The sequence below is a fragment of the Salvelinus sp. IW2-2015 genome, linkage group LG17 (genome assembly GCF_002910315.2).
Source record: "Salvelinus sp. IW2-2015 linkage group LG17, ASM291031v2, whole genome shotgun sequence".
In the NCBI taxonomy this organism is placed as follows: domain Eukaryota; kingdom Metazoa; phylum Chordata; class Actinopteri; order Salmoniformes; family Salmonidae; genus Salvelinus; species Salvelinus sp. IW2-2015.
Window position 1 is genome coordinate 31,118,206 of NC_036857.1, and position 27,849 is coordinate 31,146,054.

At 41.8% G+C, this 27,849-nt stretch overlaps 1 protein-coding gene across 1 annotated transcript in view; it reads right to left on the reverse strand.

Moving 5' to 3' along the window:
- Positions 1-27,849, reverse strand: part of LOC111976444 (copine-9-like) — a 100,682-nt gene that overhangs the window by 59,711 nt on the left and 13,122 nt on the right. Inside the window, exon 3 of the mRNA XM_070448095.1 lies at positions 827-873. Within this exon, the coding sequence (XP_070304196.1) occupies positions 827-873 (47 nt within the window). The remainder of the gene's footprint in view (positions 1-826; positions 874-27,849) is intronic.

Here is a 27,849-nt window from a genome sequence, read left to right on the forward strand (position 1 = left end):
CGAAGACGTCTTGCCTGTAAGGGAAATCCACCGCACACAAAGCCCTCTGCTATGGCAGAGAGAGAGAAGAAGAGAGAGAGAGAGAGAGAGATGAGAGAGAGAGGAGAGAGAGAGAGAGAGAAGAGAGAGAGTAGAGAGAGAGACCCCCCCTTAAAAGAGTTAGATGCACTATTGTAAAGTGGTTGTTCCACTGGATATCATAAGGTGAATGCACCAATTTGTAAGTCGCTCTGGATAAGAGCGTCTGCTAAATGACTTAAATGTAATGMAAATGGAAATGTGCTGGACAGTGCAGGATGTTTGGACTTGTGGCATTCGGGCAAGTGACACTAATTTCTCAAATGTTTTCTAATTAATACTGCTCATTGATATACAAATGCTACCACCTTCGGCATACTTATGTGATTTTGGAACAATCCGAATAGAATAATATCAGGAAATCATTTCAGTGTCAGTGGCTCAGCTACCTACTGGGAATAGGCGTCAGTTCAAAGTCTAGTTTTGATTCACATTTAGGTTCAAAGTTAGGTGGGAAAAAAAGACAAAATGCCTTTATGTTGATGACTTATTGCAAATCCAAAGAGTTTTCTACGTTGATTCAACATCATCACATCAATTCTTTGGGGGTTGAAATGACGTGGAAACAACGTTGATTCAACCAGTTTATGACCAGTGGGAAAAGAAGAAGATGGAACAACATGAGTCTCAGTCCGGAGGGTTCTTACATTTTCCCCCAATCATAGAAATCAGAACCTGTAAGTTAGCAGAACAGTGACTAAAGACGAAAATGCAAAAAGCTGAAAATAGAACTTAATTTTCCACTCACCTCCATCCACTCTTTGGTCCCGATACCCTGAACATACAGCACAACCACTGCATAGAAAGAGAGTTAAAAGAAGGCCATAAGAGAACTTCTGAATGTAGAGTATTCAATAATGGGCCAGTCTTCAACAAACTAAAACCAAAATGTCAAAACATTAACTTAGAAGAGAAAACTAATTTGGTAGAATAGGTTCAGGTTGGTCACATTCATTTAAAACAGCTCATCAGCGGTTGAATTTTGGGCATTAGCGGTATAATCCACTTCGCTCTGACTTCGTGCAGGCAATTAAAAAAAGGATCTCTTCTAATGACCAATTAAGAACATTGAGATAACAGCATCAGGGCAAGTGTACGGGTAACTTGGCAACGTTACTGTATTTGTAGATGCTGTTCACTGCACTCATGGTAGGTTTGTCACGCTGAGGATTTTTGCTAGCAACTAGAAACCACTTTGGCAACGATTATGCCGACGAGCTGCCCGGATACAAACCACTTGTGAAATGCCACACTAGAGAGCAAAATCCCTTGGATAATAGTTTTTAAAATGTTATTTAACCTTTATTTAAGCAGGCAAGTCAATTAAGAAAATATTATCCTGTAGGGACGGGGGTTAAAAAATAAAATAAAATATGTAAGACCAAACGGACAACACAGACAGAAGACACTGGCAACAGCACAAATACAACAGGAAACAAACTGTGTGTGTGTGTGTGTGTGTGTGTGTGTGTGTGTGTGTGGTGTGTGTGTGTGCTGTGTGTGGTGTGTGTGTCGCTGTGGTTGTGTGTGTGTGTGTGTGTGTGTGAAGTAAAACAACATGCTTCCTTACATAAGGCAAAGCAAACTAGTGACATCGGGTGACAACTAGAAACATTTACAGTACATGTCTCAACAACCTGTTCATCTATTTATGCTTTGAACTCCAGGACACAATTTCAAGACTAGGGAGCTGAGTAATGAAAGGACCTTTTTCCATGCTCGGTTAAAACATTCGGGACTCTTAGTCAAAAACAAGATTGAGATCTAAGCTTGCATGTGTTTTCATTTCGAGCTAGAAGAGAGGAGAGACAAAATGGCAACTTTCCTAAAATGGGCTTATAAATAAGAATGTACCAGTGTTTGAGCCTGCGTGTTGCTAGTGATGTCCACCGAACAGCACAGTAGAGATCACAATGGTGAGTTAGACATCTCTGATTGGTGACAAAAGGGCTGCATGATACACAGTCAAGAGCTTTCAGTGTAGAGCTTGAGGCTTGCAACATAAATAGTATCACCATAGTCCAATACAGAGAGAAAAGTACAATGAATCAACTCCTTTTTGGCAGCAAAGGAAAAAACTAACTTTGTGCCGGGAATAAAACCCAATACGCAGTTTAAGTTCTCTATATGGGTGGTGGAGCTCAACTTGTCATCCACCTACACTTGCTCTATAGAACGTCCTTCCAAGGTAGTAATTACATGGTTTTCTGAGAATTTAGTATTGGAAAATACAATGCATTTTGTTTTAGAGGAATTCAGAACGAGCTACAAATCGTACAGATTATGTTGAATGATGTTTTTGTTTTTTCAAAAGCCAAACTGCTGCCACTTGAYTAGAGAACAGTGTCATCTGGGTTCYATTTGKCAGGTTTGARCAGTAATCCCAACACACTTCAATCTCTGCACCAAGACATTATGGTCRACAGTGTCAAGTCTATGAAAACAGATAAACAATGCAGKTTCCTATCCAGGGKATAGTGAATATCATTGAACATTTTCAAAGTTTGAAACCCACCAAGCCTGTTAAGAAAACAGTGAGGAAATAAACTAGTGAGGCCATAGAGGAGTTAAAGGGCTGACTGGCCTCCACTGATTGGGACATTTTTAAAGATGAAAACACCAACATTCACAATTACACAGACAGTGTCACATCTTACATCAGTGTCTGTGAGGAAAACTGAATTCCATCCAGCACTTTTTTCAAATTCAACAACGACAAACTCTGGTTCACTGCTGAACTCAGAGTACTGCGCTCAGCCAAAGAGGTGATACATAGGAGCAACAACAAAGAMAAATATATAACTGCTAAACTGCTGCTCAACAAGGAGATTAAAGTGGCCAAAGGTCGTTACAACAATTCGCCACCAACGACTGCTTGTCTGTCTGGAAGGGTCTCTGAATGAGTTCTAATGAGTTCTAATGTCGTTTTGAATCACAAAGAGCCCTCAGCCATCAAGAGTCTCCTCGGCTATCTTGGTCCTCAGCTGACAACACCCTCAGCCATCTGGACTCTCCCTCCCCGCACTCCCCCACTGACTACTTGCTTCCCTCCCTCCCCCCCCCCCCCCCCCAACGACTGCTTGTCTGTCTGGAAGGGTCTCTGAATGAGTTCTAATGAGTTCTAATGTCGTTTTGAATCACAAAGAGCCCTCAGCCATCAAGAGTCTCCTCGGCTATCTTGGTCCTCAGCTGACAACACCCTCAGCCATCTGGACTCTCCCTCCCCGCACTCCCCCACTGACTACTTMCTTCCCTCCCTCCCTCCCTCCCTCCCCCTTKCCCCCCCCCCCCACACAACTTCCCTCCCTCCCTCTAGCCTACCCCAGACTGCCCTCCTTGTCATCACAGAAAAGGAGGTGAACAAGCTCTTCAGAAGGCTGCAGGTCCAGACCGGATTTCCTCAGCCACACTAAAGAACTGTGCTGACCAGCTTTCCCGTTTTCAAGCACGTATTCAATCAGTCTCTAGAACTATGCACTGTACCTGCCTGCTTCAAATCCTCCACCATCATCCCATTCCTGAAGAAACAAAAGGTGACCGGCCTGAACAACTACAGACCTGTAGCGCTCATGAAAACCTTTGAGCACCTGGTCCTGTTCCATCTCAAAACCACCACCGACGCCCTCCTTGACCCCATGCAGTTCGCCTACAGAGSCAATAGGTCTGTGGACGACGCCTTCAACATGGGCTTCTCTACATCCTTCAACACCTCGACAATCCAAGGACATACGTGAGAATACTGTTTGTGGACTTAAACTCAGCGTTCAACACAATCATTTTGGACCTGCTACAGCACAAACACACCAAGCTGAACATTTCGGACTCCATCTGCCGGTGGCTCACCGACTTCCTGACCAAGAGAACAAAGCATGTTAAGATGGGAAAACATCTTTCAGACTCCCTGTCTACCAGCACGGGGGCGCCACAGGGTTGCATGCTCTCCCCCATCCTCTACTCGCTCTACACCAATGACTGCACCTACAGCGACGCATCTGTCAAACTACTGAAGTTTGCTGATGACACCACACTAGTCAATCTCCGACGACGACAAGTCCAAGTACTATGGAGAGGTTGACCGCCTTGGTGCAGTCACAACAACCTGGAACTCAACACAGTCAAAACAGTGGAGATGTTGGTTGACTTCAAGTTAATGGCTTCAAGAAATATACGGCCAAGTCATTACAATTCCTGGGGACTATCATCTCCCACAACCTCAAGTGGGAGGACAACATCACAGAGGTGACCAAGGAGGCTTAGCAKATTCTCTGCCATCTGCCCCAGTTGAGGAAACTCAAACTCTCTCTGACAATTCTGGTTCGGTTCTACACGTCCATCARTGAGCTCATCCTCACCCCTTCTTTCAGCGTCTGGTTTAGGTCTGCGTCTGCCCGCTGTAAGGGCAAACTTCAGTGCATCGTCCGGTCTGTGGAGAAGGGCATCGGCTGTACCTGCCCAACATCAAGGACCTGCACARCTCCAAGATAAGGAAGCATGCAGGTAAGATCATCGCCGGCCCTGCCCTCCCCGGACACCCCATCTTTCAAAGACATCGCTTTGGCAGARGGTTTAGGTCAATCATGACCAAAAACGCTCAACACCTGAACAGTTTCTTCCCACATGCTGTGGCCCTCACCAACCGGCCATCAGGCTCATAGGGATTATGTGACTTTGAATTGGGCCGATTACTGCACCTTGTAATCTAATCTGCATAATACTGCATTTACACTATGTACACCTCGCACAACACTGTATATATTCACCATGSCAGCATCCCTCCCTCTGCTTATATAGAGATATCCCCTCTATAAATGGTATATTCCCACTGACACCAGCCTATACTGCAGAATGTTATGTTTTATGTTTCCTGTACTGATATGATATATTCTGTCTGTATTCTGTTTGTATATTGCATATAGCTGGCAGCACCTTCACAGTAAGGCAAGTTCTGGCAGTAAGGCTATTCTGATCATGTAAATCACTGGTAGTGCAATGAAGAAGTCTACCAAATAAAGTCTACCAAAGTTGACTCTGTGTTTGTAAGCATGCCAGGTAAAGGAAGTGAGATTGAGATAGACAGGACAAGGCAGATATATGAGAGCTCCCAGTAGTGCCCTGTTGTCTCTTAAGTAAAAAGAAAAGCTGTAATAAATGACTAAAATAYTCTAATTCCAAAATGCTACAGGGCCTGATTGAGCATTAGTTAGCGCCTAGCAATGCAGCACATGAATTGTTTTTACTCTGTCAGGTATTTCCCAGTCAACAAAGTAAACAGCTTCAGTGGATATCGGGGGTGCCTTACAGAAACAGCCATTAAAGTTTGATCCYCAACATGGAGGGAATCATTCTGAGAAGATGAGAAGTGTATCCCCGTGCTATAGGAATCCTCCAGGATGAGAGAGAAACTAGTACTCCTTCAGATTAATCTAAATTTGGGGACAGATGAGAGAAACCCATAGCTTGGCTCCCAGCATCAGACGGATAGTCTGCTTTATGGAATGTGACTGGTAGAGGATACCCCATCTGGTGGGAAAGTGCAGAGTCAAATCAAAAGGAGCTGCACGCCAACTTTTCTACTCTGGCTTCAGGACCGGGTAACCAGGTGAACTGAAATTKAATTCAATCAATCTTACACGCTTAGAAAAAAACATGGTATCTACAGTAGAACCTGGGGCACTGAGGCACCTGCTCGACCCAGCTTTTTTTATTGCTCTTTTTGCATTAATTATTACCTTGTTTGCTCAGAATGTTTGCGCAATCATTTCCTATGACTGACAAACACTTTTGGAACATGAATCGGAAGCTATACATTTATCTCTCAGCCTCCCAGATCTGGAATACTACATCCACTCCTTTGTTTCCCGCACTGCGGGCTTACTTGTTGCTCCTGACCGAGATGACCAAAGGCAGAGGAAGACAAAAGCTAGGCTGACAAGATGGGCTACACCTCCTCCTCTTACTAGTATCCTGATGGCTAATGTCCAATCGCTGGAAAATAAACTTTGTGAACTCAGAGCAAGGCTGTAATTGCAGAGGGACATCAGGGAATGCTGTGTCTTTGTTCCTGTCACCGCCGTTGTCAGGAGGAGGCGCAGCGTGGTATGCGTACATTCTTATTTATTTTAACGAATGAACACTGAACAAACTAACAAAATAACAAAACGAATCGTGAAGCTATATGGATAGTGCAGACAGGCAACTAAACATAGAACAACTGTCGCCGGAAGCTCTGGACTGGGTCCTGTCGCCGGTTGCTCTGGACTGGGTACTGTCGCCGGAAGCTCTGTACTGGGAACTGTCACCGGAAGCTCTGGCAATGCCAGCGACGGTCTGCAGTCCAGAGTCTCCAGCGACGGTCTGCAGTCCAGAGTCTCCAGCGACGGTCGGCAGTCCAGAGCTTGCAGCGACGGTCGGCAGTCCAGAGCCTCCAGCGACGGTCGGCAGTCCAGAGCCTCCAGCGACGGTCTGCAGTCCAGAGCCTCCAGCGGGGGTTCCCAGTCCAGAACCTCCTGCGAGGGTTCCCAGTCCGGAGCCTCCGGCGACAATCCACGGTCCGGAGTCCCCGGCAACGATCCACGGTCCGGAGTTTTTATATATCTATGTTGGCCTGGTATGGTTCCCAATCAGAGGCAGCTGTTTATCGTTGTCTCTAATTGGGGATCATATTTAGGCAGCCATTTCCCCATTGTGCTTTGTGGGATCTTGTCTATGTATAGTTGCCTGCGAGCACTACATTAGCTTCACGTTTCGTTTTGCGCTTTATTGTTTTCTGGGAGTTTCATTTAAATAAACATGTGGAACTCTACGCACGCTTCGCCTTGGTCCATTCATTATAACGATCGTGACAGCTGTTGAGTCTGCCGATAAGAATGTGGTGATTGACAGAGTCGAAAGCCTTGGCCAGGTCGATGAATACGGCTGCACAGTATTGTCTCTTATCGATTGCAGTTATGATATCGTTTAGGACCTTGAGCATGGTTGAGGTGCACCCATGACCAGTTCGGAAGCCAGATTGCATAGCGGAGAATACCGGTGGGATTCAAAATGGTCGGTGATCTGTTTGCTAACTTGGCTTTCGAAAGACCTTAGAAAGGCAGGGTAGGATAGATATAGGTCTGTAGCAGTTTGGGTCTAGAGTGTCTCCCCCTATGAAGAGGGGGATGACCGCGGCAGCTTTCCAATCTTTGGGGGTTGCAACAATTTTGGCAGATAATTTTAGAAAGAGAAGGTCCAGATTGTCAAGCTGATTTGTAGGGGTCCAGATTTTGCAGCTCTTTCAGAACATCAGCTATCTGAATTTGGGTGAAGGAGAAATGGGGGAGACTTGGGCGAGTTGCTGTGGGGCGTGCAGGGCAGTTGACCGGGGTAGGGGTAGCCAGATGGAAGGCATGGCCAGACATAGAAAAATGCTTATCGAAATTCTCAATTATTGTGGATTTATCGGTGGTGACAGTGTTTTCTAGCCTCAGTGTAGTGTGCAGCTGGGAGGAGGRGCTCTTATTCTCCATGGACTTTACAGTGTCCAATAACTTTTTTGAGTTTGTGCTACAGGATGCAAATTTCTGTTTGAAAAAGCTTTGGCCAGGTCGATGAATACGGCTGCACAGTATTGTCTCTTATCGATTGCAGTTATGATATCGTTTAGGACCTTGAGCGTCTGTTGAAGAAGTCTGTTGTAGCCTCCTCGTGCAGTTCCGTRAGCAGACCAGCCGTGAAGGATTAGTAGGTTTCCGTGTAGTAAAGCTGCCCAGTCCAATTGGCAAAATAGGTATAATGGCCCAAGAAATTGGCTGATGGACCTATTCAGCTAGCGGGCCGCGGCTAGCAGATGGGCATTCAGGGGACGTCGCGACAGAGGGGCCTGTTGCAAAAAGAACCCTCGGGCAGATTACGTCAGTAGTCCAGTCGTAATGGATTAGCAGGATTTTATGTAGTAAAAGGGGTCCATAATATGTATTGTAGCCCAAGGAGTGGCTGATGGACCTCTTCAGCTAGCCGGGAGATGGGCCTAGCATCGGCTAGCTCCAGGCTAATTGGTGCTTGCTTCGGGACAGAGACGTTAGCCAGGAGTAGCAACTCGGATTGCAGCTGGCTAGCTGCGATGATCCAGGTGAAAAGGTTCAGAGCTTGCGGTAGGAATCCAGGAATATGGAGAGAAAATAAGTCTGGTATGTTCTGGTTTGAATCGCGTTGTGCAAACTGGCTAGAGATTTCCTAGCTAGAGGTTAGCTGATGACCGCTAACAGTGGTGAGCTGACTACTATCTAGTAGCTAGTTAGCTGGCTAGCTTCTGTTGGGGGAATCCGGTTCGAAAGTACAGAAAAATACTTTAGAAAATAGCATATCCATTCCACATTGGGTGAGGTGGGTTGCAGGAGAGTATATTGAAGTTGATGTTTAGGAAAAAAATATAAAAAAGATATGCGAAGAAAAAAGATATATACARGGGACAAGACAAGGACAAAGACGTCTGACTGCTACGCCATCTTGGAAAGAAATATGGAGATTAGATGAGCAGGAACTGCATACACTCACTGTGATTCCCTGATACCCGTAGGTCGATAGGAATCGTATTGCGGGTGACTCGGCCAATAGAGCGCCCATCCAGCYCTCTGACGTCCATGGGAATGGAGAGGGGTTGAGTGGAGATGCCCAGCTCTGACACCAAGGTAGCATCGATAAGTGATTTGGCCTGGTCACCKCATAACAGGGTGGAATGGAGATGGGTGCGGGTAATGGGAGATTGGAAAATTCTCGTAAGGCTAACCAGAGTACTCGGGCCTACTGATGAGCCTGGTCTTTTCAATGGACAGGTGGAAATATAATGTCCTGTAGTCCCGCAACACAGACAGCTTCTGGTGTTCAGTCTGKGTAAATGTTCCTCCGGAGACAATCAAGCTCTTCCCAGTAGCTTGGGCTCTGGAGGAGGGGAGTCTACCGCKCTCAGCAATTCCCGTGAGCACTCGGGTGACATCGGAGTCTCTCGGAAATGCCTTCGGGGGTTTCGGGGATTCCTCTGAGTCGAGTTGGGAATCAAAGGCGACAGGGGACAGATTCCCTCACCCTCCTACGTTCTCGTAGCCGCCCATCGATCCGGATGGTCAAGGCTATGAGGGAGTCGAGGTCCGTTGGCAACTCCTGAGCTTTCGAGCTCATCTTTGATCACCTCTAATAATCCGTGAAGGAACATGTCGAACAATGCTTCCGGGTTCCAGGCATTCTGAGCCGCCAACGTGTGAAAATTCACTGCGTAGTCTGCCACTCTATGGGCGTTTTGACGTAGCTGGAGCAGTTTATGAGCAGCCTCTGTCCAGTGTCTGTGTTCTTTTGCCCATCTTAATATTTTCCTTTTATTGGCCAGTCTGAGATATGGCTTTTTCTTTGCAACTCTGCCTAGAAGGACAGCATCCCGGAGTCGCCTCTTCACTTTTGACGTTGATACTGGTGTTTTGCGGGTACTATTTAATGAAGCTGCCAGTTGAGGACTTGTGAGGTGTCTGTTTCTCAAACTAGACACTCTAATGTACTTGTCCTCTTGCTCAGTTGTGCACCGGGGCCTCCCACTCCTCTTTCTATTCTGGTTAGAGCCAGTTTGCCCTGTTCTGTGAAGGGAGTAGTACACAGCGTTGTACAATATCTTCAGTTTCTTGGCAATTTCTCGCATGGAATACCCTTCATTTCTCAGAACAAGAATAGACTGAAGAGTTTCAGAGGAAAGGTCTTTGTTTTTGGCCATTTTGAGCCTGTAATCGAACCCACAAATGCTGATGCTCCAGATACTCAACTAGTCTAAAGAAGGCCAATTTTATTGCTGCTTTAATCAGGACAWCAGTTTTCAGCTGTGCTAACATAATTGCGAAAGGGTTTTCTAATGATCATTTAGCCTTTTAAAATGATAAACTTGGATTAGCTAACGCAARGTGCCATTGGAACACAGTAGTTGTCACGTTCGTCTTCCTCCTCTTCTGAGGAGGAGAMGTTTGAAGGATCGGAGGACCAATATGCAGCGTGGTATGTGTTCATCATGAATTTAATAAACAGAGAACACTGAACGAACTATACAAAACAATAAAACGAACAARGAACGTGAAGCTATAATAAGAATAGTGCTGACACAAGCAACTAACATAGACATACAACATAGAATGCCCACTCAGATCACACCCTGACCAAACAAAACATAGAAACATACAAAGCAAACTATGGTCAGGGCGTGACAGTAGTGATGGTTGCTGATAATGGGCCTCTGTACGCCTATGTAGATATTCCATAAAAAATCTGCCGTTTCCAGCTACAATAGTCATTTGCAATATTAACAATGTCTACACTGTATTTCTGATCAATTTGATGTTATTTTAATAGACAAAAAATTTGCTTATCTTTCAAAAACAAGGACATTTCTAAGTGACCCCAAACTTTTGAACGGTAGTGTAAGGCTGCCAATGAAAGGGTGGTGTAGGTGGCTAGAAAGGGTACATTATAGCTGAGTGATGTTTCTAAGAGTTGAGGAGTCAATAGAAATTTTATAAATATAAATTACCATGCCTGCACCCTTCAGTTTCATAAAAGCTTTATTCCCACTTAAAAGAGCCATGCAAAACAGAGATGAATGACGGAGTCTGTGTGGGTGAAATTGCAGATTTTATATTAATCTGCAGGGGAGACCTATTCACTACAATTTCAAATATTACCTTTTGAAAAGCACCTTGAGTGACTTAATAAGATTTAATAAATGAACGCACATCATTACCATCTCAAATCGACTCACGCTACAGGGACTAGCGTTTCCAAGCTTCGATCAGAGTGTATAACTTAATGAATGGAATTATAGGTTTGTGATAGGAAACAAATACAGTATTGGACCTCCTTAAATTACCTTTAATTTATTTTGGGCAAGGATCTCAGCAGGGAAGCAGTCCTTGGGTCACTTACCTTCTAAATGGACTGAGGTGGTCATGCACATTGGGGGCAATAGGGTTTTCCACACTGCCTACTCCCTTCATATTCAAGAGGCTGGCGGTTCTGCATCAGTGTGGGAGTCCAATTACTTGAGTCATACAGATCAGCTTTTGTAAGCAATTAAAAGCAATTGACTCATTCTGGCCAATTTACAATATGCAAAATGAGAACTCTTTAAATCATTGTTATAGAAACGACTCGTTCCAAAATGGACCAACGGGTAGCTGACAAACGCTGTTTGTGGTCCCTGACGTGGAGTAAAGAGAAAAATCTCAACACTGTTCCTTTAAAGCTTTGACTCGTTCTTGACTGTCATAGTGATTAACTAGTTTGGACAGAGATGAAAGTGATATCATAAATGAGGCCTTTTAAATGCAAGGAAGTACAATGGGACAAGTACGAGCAATATACAGTACAGTGAAGAGCTCTCAAACAATAACATCAAATATCTCAAACCACATTATGTATATCTCATTCCAATGAAAGAGATTATACTTGGCACTCAATTTTCTTTTCAGGATCCCAACTCCTCTAAGAAGCAATCACAACGCAGAATGGATTTAAGTCAATTAGAGGAATTTGGAAGAGCAAATTCCATGCTTGGGTTAAGTGTATGCCTAGGGCTGTGACGCTCATGGAATTTTGGATGATGGTTGTTGGTTAGCCAAATAACTGGTTACCATAATAACCGTTTGAAAAGCGTTTTTTGTAAGACGCACATTTTCTCCTCTCCTCCGCTACTGACTGCATGTGCTGGCATAGAAATAGAATAAAGTAAACGGGAGTCCCGATTCAAGTCACTGYTGGCATAATGGGTGGACTGGCGGCCATTGCGTGTGTACCCATAGAGCAGTGGTCACCAACCAGTCGATCGCGATAGCCTTTCTAGTCGATCACCAAACACTTCTGTAAAAAAGCCAACAYTAAAGGCTTGCGCTCCTTTTTTAAAATATTTGTGTTGGCGGTAGGTGCACTTTATTTATTTTTAAATGTTTACATGTTTTTACTTAACCTTTATTTAACTAGGCAAATCCGTTAAAAACTAATTCTTATTTACAATGATGGCCTACCCCACCAAACGCTGTGCCAATTGTGTGCCGCCCTATGGGACTCCCGATCACGGCCAGATGTGATACAGCCAGGATTCAAACCAYGGACTGTAGTGACACCTCTTGCACTGATATGCAGTGCCTTAGACCGCTGCATGCCTCGGGAGCCTGCTTGATTCAGAAGCCCTGCGCACTGAGTAGGCAAAGTGTTCCCATTTTGAACCTTTTAATATGTCTGAAAAGACAAACTCCACCTATCTGGCAGACGGGAGATCTGTGGCTAAATGGAATGTGCCTACTGTGCTGGCCAATCGGACAGCTCAAATCATCAGTGCCTACAGCTTCCAGCTAAGTTTGATACTAGCCTACATGAGATTTCATAACACTTACCATGACCAGAGAGAGACTGTCAAAGAATACAGCAAAGAGCTGGTGTTTTTATGAATGAGTTCATGTTTAAGTTTTTATTCAGCACGGTCAACACTGTTTTTATTCAACACTATTACAAAACGCGCTTCTCCGTACTTCCACTCGCGCTGCAGCTACTATGAATTAGTAGCCACYTGTCTTGATAGCCCTGCGTTTGTATTATTATTAGCAGCTCATCTTGTCTATTTTAATATTTAGGAGTATTTKACTTTCTCTGGTCATAGGAACAACATGAATTAGTGCATGAWGCGGATGRGGTGCYACTCGAGTTTCCCCATCAGGTGGAAGACGGTGTCTCTGGTCAGTCTCACCGGAGGAAAGGAAGAGACCGTGAGAGGCGGACCATCTGCTGCTCTCTCCCTCCCTCCTCCGAGACAAATGCCAAGTTAAAAACAACTGAGAACTTGGAACTGGGAAATCTCTGACTTGTAATGTTAAAAAAACATCTGAGCGCTGATCTCGGCTTGCTTTTTGACTGCGAAAGTGATCTTGACTCAGAAAAGGTTGGTGACCACTGCCATWGAGGGTTGCRAGGTGACGTACGGCCATYTTGGTGGCTATGTTGGAAGACCACTGCAMCAATTCTTCCAACAACAGCTGAGTGGCTACCCAAAGCTGCACGATAACAGTGCCAAAAACTAGTTGATTCATCACCATGGTCAATTTCTGTGTAGAGGGAATTTCTGTGACAAGAGGGAAAAATGAGGGAAATAAGAGGGAAATAAATATTRTTTACAGATTACCCGSAATCAWGAAAAACCAAGGAAATAAGACTCGAGAACTGTCAGAAAAGTGAAGAAACATTTTTGCCTGTAAAGACCTGAACCCTGTCAGTACAGGGTCTGCACCGATCACTTCATCACTGGTCAGTCTGATCAATTTTGAGTTTAGCTGTTAGCTGTTTTGCTAACCAGGTGTTAACAACAAGACTAAGTTAGCCAACATTAGCTAGCTAAATAGCTTGTAGTCTAGCATGCGTCACTCTCACCATAAAAATACAACTTTATAGTAAAGCAATGCATGCATCTATCATCACATTTGCATACAAATTTAATCCTACTATTCCTAATGTGATAAGCAGATTGGATAGTCATAATTTATTAGGCTATTAATATAACTCGATCTACTCACCGTGCATGGCTGATCGTCTAGTGGCATAGACCTATAGGCTATATCAGAGACGTCTCTTTTCTTTCCTTTGCTCTCAAAAAATGTGGCCTTTGATGAACACATTTCATAATTCTACTACACTTTATATGACTGGAGACGTTAGCAGAATCTTTTTTAATCCGACAAATCAAGGGGTAGCCTGGGCCTACTCTACTGACAATGACAAACAGATAAATAAAAACGACCTTGTCTTCAATGCAACTATCTAATCTAGGCCCACGAAAAGGGGAGACACAAATGGTACAATATGACGTCCATCTAGCCTGGAAGAGGACATTATTGTCCCAAAAAATTCCAGTCGCACTCATCCAATGATAATTTGTTTAGAACTTTATTCATAAGGAGGTAAAATGTACGGACATTACAGCATAGTACAAAGGCCTCAATGGGATAAAACAACCTGCGGTGTTGACTATTAGCCCAACAACAGATGTAATCTTTATATGACACTAAAATAGCTGAATGAATTAAACACAACCAAACATTCAAGAGCCCTGATGGTATAGGTGACCTTAGGAAGGGATATTTTAACATCAAGTGTACTTTGTATTTGTTTATGTACTGTAGGTTCACCAGCTGAACTCTATCAAGACACCCATATRGACTGGATTCCCACCGTGAAGATGAGCAATGCTGCAGCAGCATCAGTTTCTACTTCTACTACTTCGTCCTTATCCAGATATGAAAGGAGACGTCCCTCAGTTAGACAAAATGGTTGTCATGTGCTGTGCCTTGGTCAATCTGAATGATTCTGTTGTGCCATTTCAGTAGAGAGCAACTTCTCCTTGTCGTCATGACAAAACTGCCCCCTTAAACCGAATGAAGGGTTTCACAATAATTTACAACAACATGTAAAATACTATTGTTTATTATATTAGAAACATACCGTACTTTAATAATAATTTATATTGTTGTATGGGTAAAATGAAACGGTTTTTGTCTGTCATCCCTGCTTAGCTTTGACCCATTGATTTTTTATTTATTTTTATAGCTAACTATTCTTTCTTTCTTTTACAATTTAAACACATTTAGCATAGACAATGTAATTGTTGTGGTAGTCTTAGGCAAACAATCTTCATTATCACAGTGGCACATCCATGTGCCACTCAGACCTCAGTATCTGGCATTGAACTTGGTAGTAGTAGCTGTGTGTATGTTTTGAATCAGGTATGTTTGTCCGGGGTTACAACAAAAATGTGTGCTGTTGGGGGTACCCGGGGACTAGAGTTGAGAACCACTGCTGTAGGCCTATGGCTACATTGCCGTTGACTGCCATTATCAGCTGCAAAATGGGTTCACATGGCTGATATCCTGAGAAAGATTGACAAACAAATAAAACTAACTGGAGAGTTTAACTGAACAAAAAGGTCATGTTCATTTGAAAATACAACACAGAAACAGAAATTCAAATTAGAGACAGATTCCCTTCCCCTCCTTATTGCAGGATTGTGATCTGTGATTAATCAACATTGACACTAGTTAATCTTGAATAATAGTTTTAAGTTAACAATTAAAACAATTAAACGTTTAAACACTTTACTTCAAAGAATCAATTGTTTTCATATAATTTCAAAGTGTACAAGTAAGCTAACTCATATGTAAAGGTTAGACATCTTAATAACAAGTAGACTATTATTACTTAAGCATAATTTCAGGTGAACAAGAAAAAGTCAATACCAGAGGTTTGTAGGGATCCTGCCTAGTAGGGATCCTGCCTAGGCAGCAGCTACTCTTCCTGGGGTCCAGAAACATTAAGGCAGTTACTGTATGTAGCCTATAGTTTATCATTATACACTGAACAAAAATATAAAACGCAACATGTAAAGTGTTGGTTCAATGTTTCATGAGCTGAAATAAAAGATCCCAGAAATGTTCCATACGCACAAAAAGCTTATTTCTCTCAAATGCACAAATTTGTTTACATCCCTGAGTAAGCATTTCTCCTTTGCCAAGATAATCCATCCACCTGACAGGTGTGGCATATCAAGAAGCTGATTAAACAGCAAGCTCATTACACAGGTGCACCTTGTGCTGTGGACAATAAAAGGTCAATCTAAAATGTACAGTTTTGTAACACAACACTTTGCCACAGATGTCTAAACATTTTAGGGAGCGTGCAATTGGCATGCTGACTGCAGGAACTTCCACCATAGCTGTTGCCAGAGAATTGAATGATAATTTCTCTACCATAAGCCGCCTCCAACGTCATTTTAGAGAATTCCAACCGGCCTCATAACCGCAGACCACGTGTATGGCGTTGTGTGGGCGAGCGGTTTGCTGATGTCAACATTGTGAACAGAGTGCCCCATGGTGGCGATGGGGTTATGGTACGGGCAGGCACAAGCTACAGACAACGAACACAAATGCATTTTATCGATGGCAATTTGAATGCATAGAGATGCCGTGACGAACCCAATGTGAGGCCCAAATTTTCTAAGGTATCTGTGACCAACAGATGCATATTCTGTATTCCAATGTGAAATCCATAGATTAGGGCCTAATTTATTTATTTCAATTGACTGATTTACTGATATGAATTGAAACTGATTAAAATTGTTGCATGTTGCGATTATACTTTTGTTCGGTATAGTTATCATTATTGGCTTGGTGGATGGCACTTAACAGACGCAACACAACTAATGTTATTATGACAACAGAAGTAGCCTACTAGTGGGCCTAGCTAACGTTAGCAAACTTGAATGAAATAAATATAAAATTACACTTATACATTTACACTTGTACTTGTTTACATGACTTTAATACTCTATAAATGGACTCCTTCAAATGATTTACTCTGGCAAGTTTGCCACAGGAGAACTGCAGAATGGAAGTCGAATCCATCACTGTCGTTGTTTGGCTGTGCCCACAGCAACATTTTAAAAATGAGGTGGATAGGAGCAAAGCAGGAAGTAAAAGCAAGATGTGTACCCATCAATATGTGCTGTGATTTGTTGATTCAACTCAACTATTAAACAAAATACATTCCATTGCATGAGCCACATCAGTTAACATCATTTGAATGAACATTCTACATTACATATGGAAATTATTGCATCACAATCCCAGGCAGCCATTGCGAGTGTACCCATGAGTTTACCAGTCAAATTGCCAGGTTTAGAGGTTCCAAGCACYTTCTATTTATTCTATTTCTATGTGTGCTGCTGCTGCAGGGAGGGGGGCGCTGCGTAGTTCATTCCACCAAAAGAAAAGTTTTATTATTTTCATGGCAGTCATCAACCATAACAGTCGTTTACGTGGTTATATGGTAGAAATGTGCCAGCACTACGCATGCCAAGAATATAGTGTGACAATGGGTTAATGGTATATGTTCTCTCCATGGAGCATCAACCCCTAGGTGAGTTAACCAAACAAATTCATGAACATCTTAGTGGAATTTATATGACACTTTGACAGCACTGTCCATGACAAAAAAAAGTCCATGGCCAATAACGTCCTGTAGGTTACTCTGTATAACTGGTTTCTAAAATTCAAGAAACTAAAACAACTCATGAACACAAAATTATACAGCATCAAACACATGCATTTCGCTACACTGGCAATAACATCTGCTAAATATGTGTATGTGACCAATAARATTTGATTTGGCACAAACACAACATAAAGCTCTTAGACACATGGGTAATCATGGACACTCACACACCACAATCTATTTACTTTTCACAGAAAAGTACAAGGATAAAGTACTTTGATGTCTGAGCCATCTTTAAATTAGATCAGGGGGAGGGAGCTTACTGTGTATTCAGAACATATTCGTCCATTTACACAAAGCCTGCACACAAATACTCAAAGTGAATCTAATCTAAGTGATTGGCTATGTAGATAGCACAAACTAGAAGAGGTAAAACATCCATATCACATTTCTTCATCACAGAACTTGTTGGAGATTAGGCACATCATGCAGATGAATATAATCAAACCAAGTAACTACCTAAATCAATTAAGGACCAAACTCAGAATCCCAGACCCCCAGCTCTGAGTAATGAGTACTTTGCGGGGCTGTTGCTCAAATCAAATCAAAGTCTCCTGAGGGGGAATAGGTTTTGTCGTGCCCTCTTCACGACTGTCTGGGTGTGCTTGGACCATTTTAGTTMGTTGGTGATTTGGACACCAATGAACTTGAAGTTCTCAACCTGCTCCACTACAGCACCGTCGATGAGAATGGGGGCATGCTCYGTTGTCCTTTTCCTGTAGTCCACAATCATCTCCTTAGTCTTGATCACATTGAGAGAGAAGTTGTTGTCCTTGCACCACACGGCCAGGTCTCTGACCTCCTCCCTACAGGCTGTCTCGTCGTTGTTGGTGATCAGGCCTACCACTGTTGTGTCATCTGCAAACTTAATGATGGTGTTGGAGTCGTGCCTGGCCGTACAGTCATGAGTGAACAGGGAGTACAGGAGGGGACTGAGCACGCACCCCTGAGGGGCACCCGTGTTAAGAATCAGCATGGCGGATGTATTGTCAACACTATTACAAAACGCGCTTCTCCGTACTTCCACTCGCGCTGCAAGCTACTATGAATTAGTAGCCACGTGTCTTGATAGCCCTGCGTTTGTATTATTATTAGCAGCTCATCTTGTCTATTTTAATATTTAGGAGTATTTAACTTTCTCTGGTCATAGGAACAACATGAATTAGTGCATGAAGCGGATGGTGCAACTCGAGTTTCCCCATCAGGTGGAAGACGTGTCTCTGGTCAGTCTCACCGGAGGAAAGGAAGAGACCGTGAGAGGCGGACCATCTGCTGCTCTCTCCCTCCCTCCTCCGAGACAAATGCCAAGTTAAAACAACCTGAGAACTGGAACTGGGAAATCTCTGACTTGTAATGTTAAAAAAACATCGAGCGCTGATCTCGGCTTGCTTTTTTGACTGCGAAAGTGATCTTGACTCAGAAAAGGTTGGTGACCACTGCCATTGAGGGTTGCTAGGTGACGTACGGCCATATTGGTGGCTATGTTGGAAAGACCACTGCAGCAATTCTTCCAACAACAGCTGAGTGGCTACCCAAGCTGCACGATAAACAGTGCCAAAACTAGTTGATTCAATCACCATGGTCAATTTCTGTGTAGAGGGAATGTCTGTGAGCCAAGAGGGAAAGAGGGAAATAAGAGGGAAATAAATATTCTTTACAGATTACCGCAATCATGAAAAACCAAGGAAATAAGACTCGAGAACTGTCAGAAAAGTGAAGAAACATTTTTGCCTGTAAAGACCTGAACCTGTCAGTACAGAGTCTGCACCGATCACTTCATCACTGGTCAGTCTGATCAATTTTGAGTTTAGCTGTTGCTGTTTTGCTAACCAGGTGTTAACAAGACTAAGTTAGCCAACATTAGCTAGCTAAATAGCTTGTAGTCTAGCATGCGTCACTCTCACCATAAAAATACAACTTTATAGTAAAGCAATGCATGCATCTATCATCACATTTGCATACAAATTTAATCCTACTATTCCTAATGTGATAAGCAGATTGGATAGTCATAATTTATTAGGCTATTAATATAACTCGATCTACTCACCATGCATGGCTGATCGTCTAGTGGCATAGACCTATAGGCTATATCAGAGACGTCTCTTTTCTTTCTTTGCTCTCAAAAAATGTGGCCTTTGATGAACACATTTCATAATTCTACTACACTTTATATGACTGGAGACGTTAGCAGAATTTTTTTAATCCGACAAATCAAGGGGTAGCCTGGGCCTACTCTACGTAACAAGACAAACAGATAAATAAAAACGACCTTGTCTTCAATGCAACTATCTAATCTAGGCCCACGAAAAGGGGAGACACAAATGGTACAATATGACGTCCATCTAGCCTGGAAGAGGACATTATTGTCCCAAAAAATTCCAGTCGCACTCATCCAATGATAATTTGTTTAGAACTTTATTCATAAGGTGTAAAATGTACGGACATTACAGCATAGTACAAAGGCCTCAATGGGATAAAACAACCTGCGGTGTTGACTATTAGCCCAACAACAGATGTAATCTTATATGACACTAAAAAGCTGAATGAATTAAAACACAACCAAACATTCAAGAGCCCTGATGGTATAGGTGACCTAGGAAGGGATATTTTAACATCAAGTGTCTTTGTATTTGTTTATGTACTGTAGGTTCACCAGCTGAACTCTATCAAGACACCCATATTGACTGGATTCCCACCGTGAAGATGAGCAATGCTGCAGCAGCATCAGTTTCTACTTCTACTACTTCGTCCTTATCCAGATATGAAAGGAGACGTCCCTCAGTTAGACAAAATGGTTGTCATGTGCTGTGCCTTGGTCATCTGAATGATTCTGTGTGCCATTTCAGTATGAGAGCAACTTCTCCTTGTCGTCATGACAAAAGTGCCCCCTTAAACCGATGAAGGGTTTCACAATAATTTACAACAACATGTAAAATACTATTGTTTATTATATTAGAAACATACCGTACTTTAATAATAAGTTATATTGTTGTATGGGTGAAATGAAAAGTTTGTCTGTCATCCCTGCTTTGCCTTCCCCATTGAATTTTTTTTTTTTTTATAGCTAACTATTCTTTCTTTTACAATTTAAACACATTTAGCATAGACAATGTAATTGTTGTGGTAGTCTTAGGCAAACAATCTTCATTATCACAGTGGCACATCCAATGTGCCACTCAGACCTCAGTATCTGGCATTGAACTTGGTAGTAGTAGCTGTGGTGTATGTTTAAATCAGGTATGTTTGTCCGGGGTTACAACAAAAATGTGTGCTGTTGGGGGTACCCGGGACTAGAGTTGAGAACCACTGCTGTAGGCCTATGGCTACATTGCCGTTGACTGCCATTATCAGCTGCAAAATGGGTTCACATGGCTGATATCCTGAGAAAGATTGACAACAAATAAAACTAACTGGAGAGTTTAACTGAACAAAAAGGTCATGTTCATTTGAAAATACAACACAGAAACAGAAATTCAAATTAGAGACAGATTCCCTTCCCTCCTTATTGCAGGATTGTGATCTGTGATTAATCAACATTGACACTAGTTAATCTTGAATAATAGTTTTAAGTTAACAATTAAAACAATAAACGTTTAAACCACATTTACTTCAAAGAATCAATTGTTTTCATATAATTTCAAAGTGTACAAGTAAGCTAACTCATATGTAAAGGTTAGACATTTAATAACAAGTAGACTATTATTACTTAAGCATAATTTCAGGTGAAAAGAAAAAGTCAATACCAGAGGTTTGTAGGGATCCTGCCTAGTAGGGATCCTGCCTAGGCAGCAGCTACTCTTCCTGGGGTCCAGAAACATTAAGGCAGTTACTGTATGTAGCCTATAGTTTATCATTATACACTGAACAAAAATATAAAACGCAACATGTAAAGTGTTGGTTCAATGTTTCATGAGCTGAAATAAAAGATCCCAGAAATGTTCCATACGCACAAAAAGCTTATTTCTCTCAAATGCACAATTTGTTTACATCCCTGAGTAAGCATTTCTCCTTTGCCAAGATAATCCATCCACCTGACAGGTGTGGAGGACCAATATGCAGCGTGGTATGTGTTCATCATGAATTTAATAAACAGAGAACACTGAACGAACTATACAAAACAATAAAACGAACAATGAACGTGAAGCTATAATAAGAATAGTGCTGACACAAGCAACTAACATAGACATACAACATAGAATGCCCACTCAGATCACACCCTGACCAAACAAAACATAGAAACATACAAAGCAAACTATGGTCAGGGCGTGACAGTAGTGATGGTTGCTGATAATGGGCCTCTGTACGCCTATGTAGATATTCCATAAAAAATCTGCCGTTTCCAGCTACAATAGTCATTTGCAATATTAACAATGTCTACACTGTATTTCTGATCAATTTGATGTTATTTTAATAGACAAAAAATTTGCTTATCTTTCAAAAACAAGGACATTTCTAAGTGACCCCAAACTTTTGAACGGTAGTGTAAGGCTGCCAATGAAAGGGTGGTGTAGGTGGCTAGAAAGGGTACATTATAGCTGAGTGATGTTTCTAAGAGTTGAGGAGTCAATAGAAATTTTATAAATATAAATTACCATGCCTGCACCCTTCAGTTTCATAAAAGCTTTATTCCCACTTAAAAGAGCCATGCAAAACAGAGATGAATGACGGAGTCTGTGTGGGTGAAATTGCAGATTTTATATTAATCTGCAGGGGAGACCTATTCACTACAATTTCAAATATTACCTTTTGAAAAGCACCTTGAGTGACTTAATAAGATTTAATAAATGAACGCACATCATTACCATCTCAAATCGACTCACGCTACAGGGACTAGCGTTTCCAAGCTTCGATCAGAGTGTATAACTTAATGAATGGAATTATAGGTTTGTGATAGGAAACAAATACAGTATTGGACCTCCTTAAATTACCTTTAATTTATTTTGGGCAAGGATCTCAGCAGGGAAGCAGTCCTTGGGTCACTTACCTTCTAAATGGACTGAGGTGGTCATGCACATTGGGGGCAATAGGGTTTTCCACACTGCCTACTCCCTTCATATTCAAGAGGCTGGCGGTTCTGCATCAGTGTGGGAGTCCAATTACTTGAGTCATACAGATCAGCTTTTGTAAGCAATTAAAAGCAATTGACTCATTCTGGCCAATTTACAATATGCAAAATGAGAACTCTTTAAATCATTGTTATAGAAACGACTCGTTCCAAAATGGACCAACGGGTAGCTGACAAACGCTGTTTGTGGTCCCTGACGTGGAGTAAAGAGAAAAATCTCAACACTGTTCCTTTAAAGCTTTGACTCGTTCTTGACTGTCATAGTGATTAACTAGTTTGGACAGAGATGAAAGTGATATCATAAATGAGGCCTTTTAAATGCAAGGAAGTACAATGGGACAAGTACGAGCAATATACAGTACAGTGAAGAGCTCTCAAACAATAACATCAAATATCTCAAACCACATTATGTATATCTCATTCCAATGAAAGAGATTATACTTGGCACTCAATTTTCTTTTCAGGATCCCAACTCCTCTAAGAAGCAATCACAACGCAGAATGGATTTAAGTCAATTAGAGGAATTTGGAAGAGCAAATTCCATGCTTGGGTTAAGTGTATGCCTAGGGCTGTGACGCTCATGGAATTTTGGATGATGGTTGTTGGTTAGCCAAATAACTGGTTACCATAATAACCGTTTGAAAAGCGTTTTTTGTAAGACGCACATTTTCTCCTCTCCTCCGCTACTGACTGCATGTGCTGGCATAGAAATAGAATAAAGTAAACGGGAGTCCCGATTCAAGTCACTGYTGGCATAATGGGTGGACTGGCGGCCATTGCGTGTGTACCCATAGAGCAGTGGTCACCAACCAGTCGATCGCGATAGCCTTTCTAGTCGATCACCAAACACTTCTGTAAAAAAGCCAACAYTAAAGGCTTGCGCTCCTTTTTTAAAATATTTGTGTTGGCGGTAGGTGCACTTTATTTATTTTTAAATGTTTACATGTTTTTACTTAACCTTTATTTAACTAGGCAAATCCGTTAAAAACAAATTCTTATTTACAATGATGGCCTACCCCACCAAACGCTGTGCCAATTGTGTGCCGCCCTATGGGACTCCCGATCACGGCCAGATGTGATACAGCCAGGATTCAAACCAGGGACTGTAGTGACACCTCTTGCACTGATATGCAGTGCCTTAGACCGCTGCGTGCCTCGGGAGCCCGCTTGATTCAGAAGCCCTGCGCACTGAGTAGGCAAAGTGTTCCCATTTTGAACCTTTTAATATGTCTGAAAAGACAAACTCCACCTATCTGGCAGACGGGAGATCTGTGGCTAAATGGAATGTGCCTACTGTGCTGGCCAATCGGATAGCTCAAATCATCAGTGCCTACAGCTTCCAGCTAAGTTTGATACTAGTCTACATGAGATTTCATAACACTTACCATGACCAGAGAGAGACTGTCAAAGAATACAGCAAAGAGATGGTGTTTTTATGAATGAGTTCATGTTTAAGTTTTTATTCAGCATTGTCAACACTATTACAAAACGCGCTTCTCCGTACTTCCACTCGCGCTGCAGCTACTATGAATTAGTAGCCACGTGTCTTGATAGCCCTGCGTTTGTATTATTATTAGCAGCTCATCTTGTCTATTTTAATATTTAGGAGTATTTAACTTTCTCTGGTCATAGGAACAACATGAATTAGTGCATGAWGCGGATGRGGTGCYACTCGAGTTTCCCCATCAGGTGGAAGACGGTGTCTCTGGTCAGTCTCACCGGAGGAAAGGAAGAGACCGTGAGAGGCGGACCATCTGCTGCTCTCTCCCTCCCTCCTCCGAGACAAATGCCAAGTTAAAAACAACTGAGAACTTGGAACTGGGAAATCTCTGACTTGTAATGTTAAAAAAACATCTGAGCGCTGATCTCGGCTTGCTTTTTGACTGCGAAAGTGATCTTGACTCAGAAAAGGTTGGTGACCACTGCCATWGAGGGTTGCRAGGTGACGTACGGCCATYTTGGTGGCTATGTTGGAAGACCACTGCAMCAATTCTTCCAACAACAGCTGAGTGGCTACCCAAAGCTGCACGATAACAGTGCCAAAAACTAGTTGATTCATCACCATGGTCAATTTCTGTGTAGAGGGAATTTCTGTGACAAGAGGGAAAAATGAGGGAAATAAGAGGGAAATAAATATTRTTTACAGATTACCCGSAATCAWGAAAAACCAAGGAAATAAGACTCGAGAACTGTCAGAAAAGTGAAGAAACATTTTTGCCTGTAAAGACCTGAACCCTGTCAGTACAGGGTCTGCACCGATCACTTCATCACTGGTCAGTCTGATCAATTTTGAGTTTAGCTGTTAGCTGTTTTGCTAACCAGGTGTTAACAACAAGACTAAGTTAGCCAACATTAGCTAGCTAAATAGCTTGTAGTCTAGCATGCGTCACTCTCACCATAAAAATACAACTTTATAGTAAAGCAATGCATGCATCTATCATCACATTTGCATACAAATTTAATCCTACTATTCCTAATGTGATAAGCAGATTGGATAGTCATAATTTATTAGGCTATTAATATAACTCGATCTACTCACCGTGCATGGCTGATCGTCTAGTGGCATAGACCTATAGGCTATATCAGAGACGTCTCTTTTCTTTCCTTTGCTCTCAAAAAATGTGGCCTTTGATGAACACATTTCATAATTCTACTACACTTTATATGACTGGAGACGTTAGCAGAATCTTTTTTAATCCGACAAATCAAGGGGTAGCCTGGGCCTACTCTACTGACAATGACAAACAGATAAATAAAAACGACCTTGTCTTCAATGCAACTATCTAATCTAGGCCCACGAAAAGGGGAGACACAAATGGTACAATATGACGTCCATCTAGCCTGGAAGAGGACATTATTGTCCCAAAAAATTCCAGTCGCACTCATCCAATGATAATTTGTTTAGAACTTTATTCATAAGGAGGTAAAATGTACGGACATTACAGCATAGTACAAAGGCCTCAATGGGATAAAACAACCTGCGGTGTTGACTATTAGCCCAACAACAGATGTAATCTTTATATGACACTAAAATAGCTGAATGAATTAAACACAACCAAACATTCAAGAGCCCTGATGGTATAGGTGACCTTAGGAAGGGATATTTTAACATCAAGTGTACTTTGTATTTGTTTATGTACTGTAGGTTCACCAGCTGAACTCTATCAAGACACCCATATRGACTGGATTCCCACCGTGAAGATGAGCAATGCTGCAGCAGCATCAGTTTCTACTTCTACTACTTCGTCCTTATCCAGATATGAAAGGAGACGTCCCTCAGTTAGACAAAATGGTTGTCATGTGCTGTGCCTTGGTCAATCTGAATGATTCTGTTGTGCCATTTCAGTAGAGAGCAACTTCTCCTTGTCGTCATGACAAAACTGCCCCCTTAAACCGAATGAAGGGTTTCACAATAATTTACAACAACATGTAAAATACTATTGTTTATTATATTAGAAACATACCGTACTTTAATAATAATTTATATTGTTGTATGGGTAAAATGAAACGGTTTTTGTCTGTCATCCCTGCTTAGCTTTGACCCATTGATTTTTTATTTATTTTTATAGCTAACTATTCTTTCTTTCTTTTACAATTTAAACACATTTAGCATAGACAATGTAATTGTTGTGGTAGTCTTAGGCAAACAATCTTCATTATCACAGTGGCACATCCATGTGCCACTCAGACCTCAGTATCTGGCATTGAACTTGGTAGTAGTAGCTGTGTGTATGTTTTGAATCAGGTATGTTTGTCCGGGGTTACAACAAAAATGTGTGCTGTTGGGGGTACCCGGGGACTAGAGTTGAGAACCACTGCTGTAGGCCTATGGCTACATTGCCGTTGACTGCCATTATCAGCTGCAAAATGGGTTCACATGGCTGATATCCTGAGAAAGATTGACAAACAAATAAAACTAACTGGAGAGTTTAACTGAACAAAAAGGTCATGTTCATTTGAAAATACAACACAGAAACAGAAATTCAAATTAGAGACAGATTCCCTTCCCCTCCTTATTGCAGGATTGTGATCTGTGATTAATCAACATTGACACTAGTTAATCTTGAATAATAGTTTTAAGTTAACAATTAAAACAATTAAACGTTTAAACACTTTACTTCAAAGAATCAATTGTTTTCATATAATTTCAAAGTGTACAAGTAAGCTAACTCATATGTAAAGGTTAGACATCTTAATAACAAGTAGACTATTATTACTTAAGCATAATTTCAGGTGAACAAGAAAAAGTCAATACCAGAGGTTTGTAGGGATCCTGCCTAGTAGGGATCCTGCCTAGGCAGCAGCTACTCTTCCTGGGGTCCAGAAACATTAAGGCAGTTACTGTATGTAGCCTATAGTTTATCATTATACACTGAACAAAAATATAAAACGCAACATGTAAAGTGTTGGTTCAATGTTTCATGAGCTGAAATAAAAGATCCCAGAAATGTTCCATACGCACAAAAAGCTTATTTCTCTCAAATGCACAAATTTGTTTACATCCCTGAGTAAGCATTTCTCCTTTGCCAAGATAATCCATCCACCTGACAGGTGTGGCATATCAAGAAGCTGATTAAACAGCAAGCTCATTACACAGGTGCACCTTGTGCTGTGGACAATAAAAGGTCAATCTAAAATGTACAGTTTTGTAACACAACACTTTGCCACAGATGTCTAAACATTTTAGGGAGCGTGCAATTGGCATGCTGACTGCAGGAACTTCCACCATAGCTGTTGCCAGAGAATTGAATGATAATTTCTCTACCATAAGCCGCCTCCAACGTCATTTTAGAGAATTCCAACCGGCCTCATAACCGCAGACCACGTGTATGGCGTTGTGTGGGCGAGCGGTTTGCTGATGTCAACATTGTGAACAGAGTGCCCCATGGTGGCGATGGGGTTATGGTACGGGCAGGCACAAGCTACAGACAACGAACACAAATGCATTTTATCGATGGCAATTTGAATGCATAGAGATGCCGTGACGAACCCAATGTGAGGCCCAAATTTTCTAAGGTATCTGTGACCAACAGATGCATATTCTGTATTCCAATGTGAAATCCATAGATTAGGGCCTAATTTATTTATTTCAATTGACTGATTTACTGATATGAATTGAAACTGATTAAAATTGTTGCATGTTGCGATTATACTTTTGTTCGGTATAGTTATCATTATTGGCTTGGTGGATGGCACTTAACAGACGCAACACAACTAATGTTATTATGACAACAGAAGTAGCCTACTAGTGGGCCTAGCTAACGTTAGCAAACTTGAATGAAATAAATATAAAATTACACTTATACATTTACACTTGTACTTGTTTACATGACTTTAATACTCTATAAATGGACTCCTTCAAATGATTTACTCTGGCAAGTTTGCCACAGGAGAACTGCAGAATGGAAGTCGAATCCATCACTGTCGTTGTTTGGCTGTGCCCACAGCAACATTTTAAAAATGAGGTGGATAGGAGCAAAGCAGGAAGTAAAAGCAAGATGTGTACCCATCAATATGTGCTGTGATTTGTTGATTCAACTCAACTATTAAACAAAATACATTCCATTGCATGAGCCACATCAGTTAACATCATTTGAATGAACATTCTACAT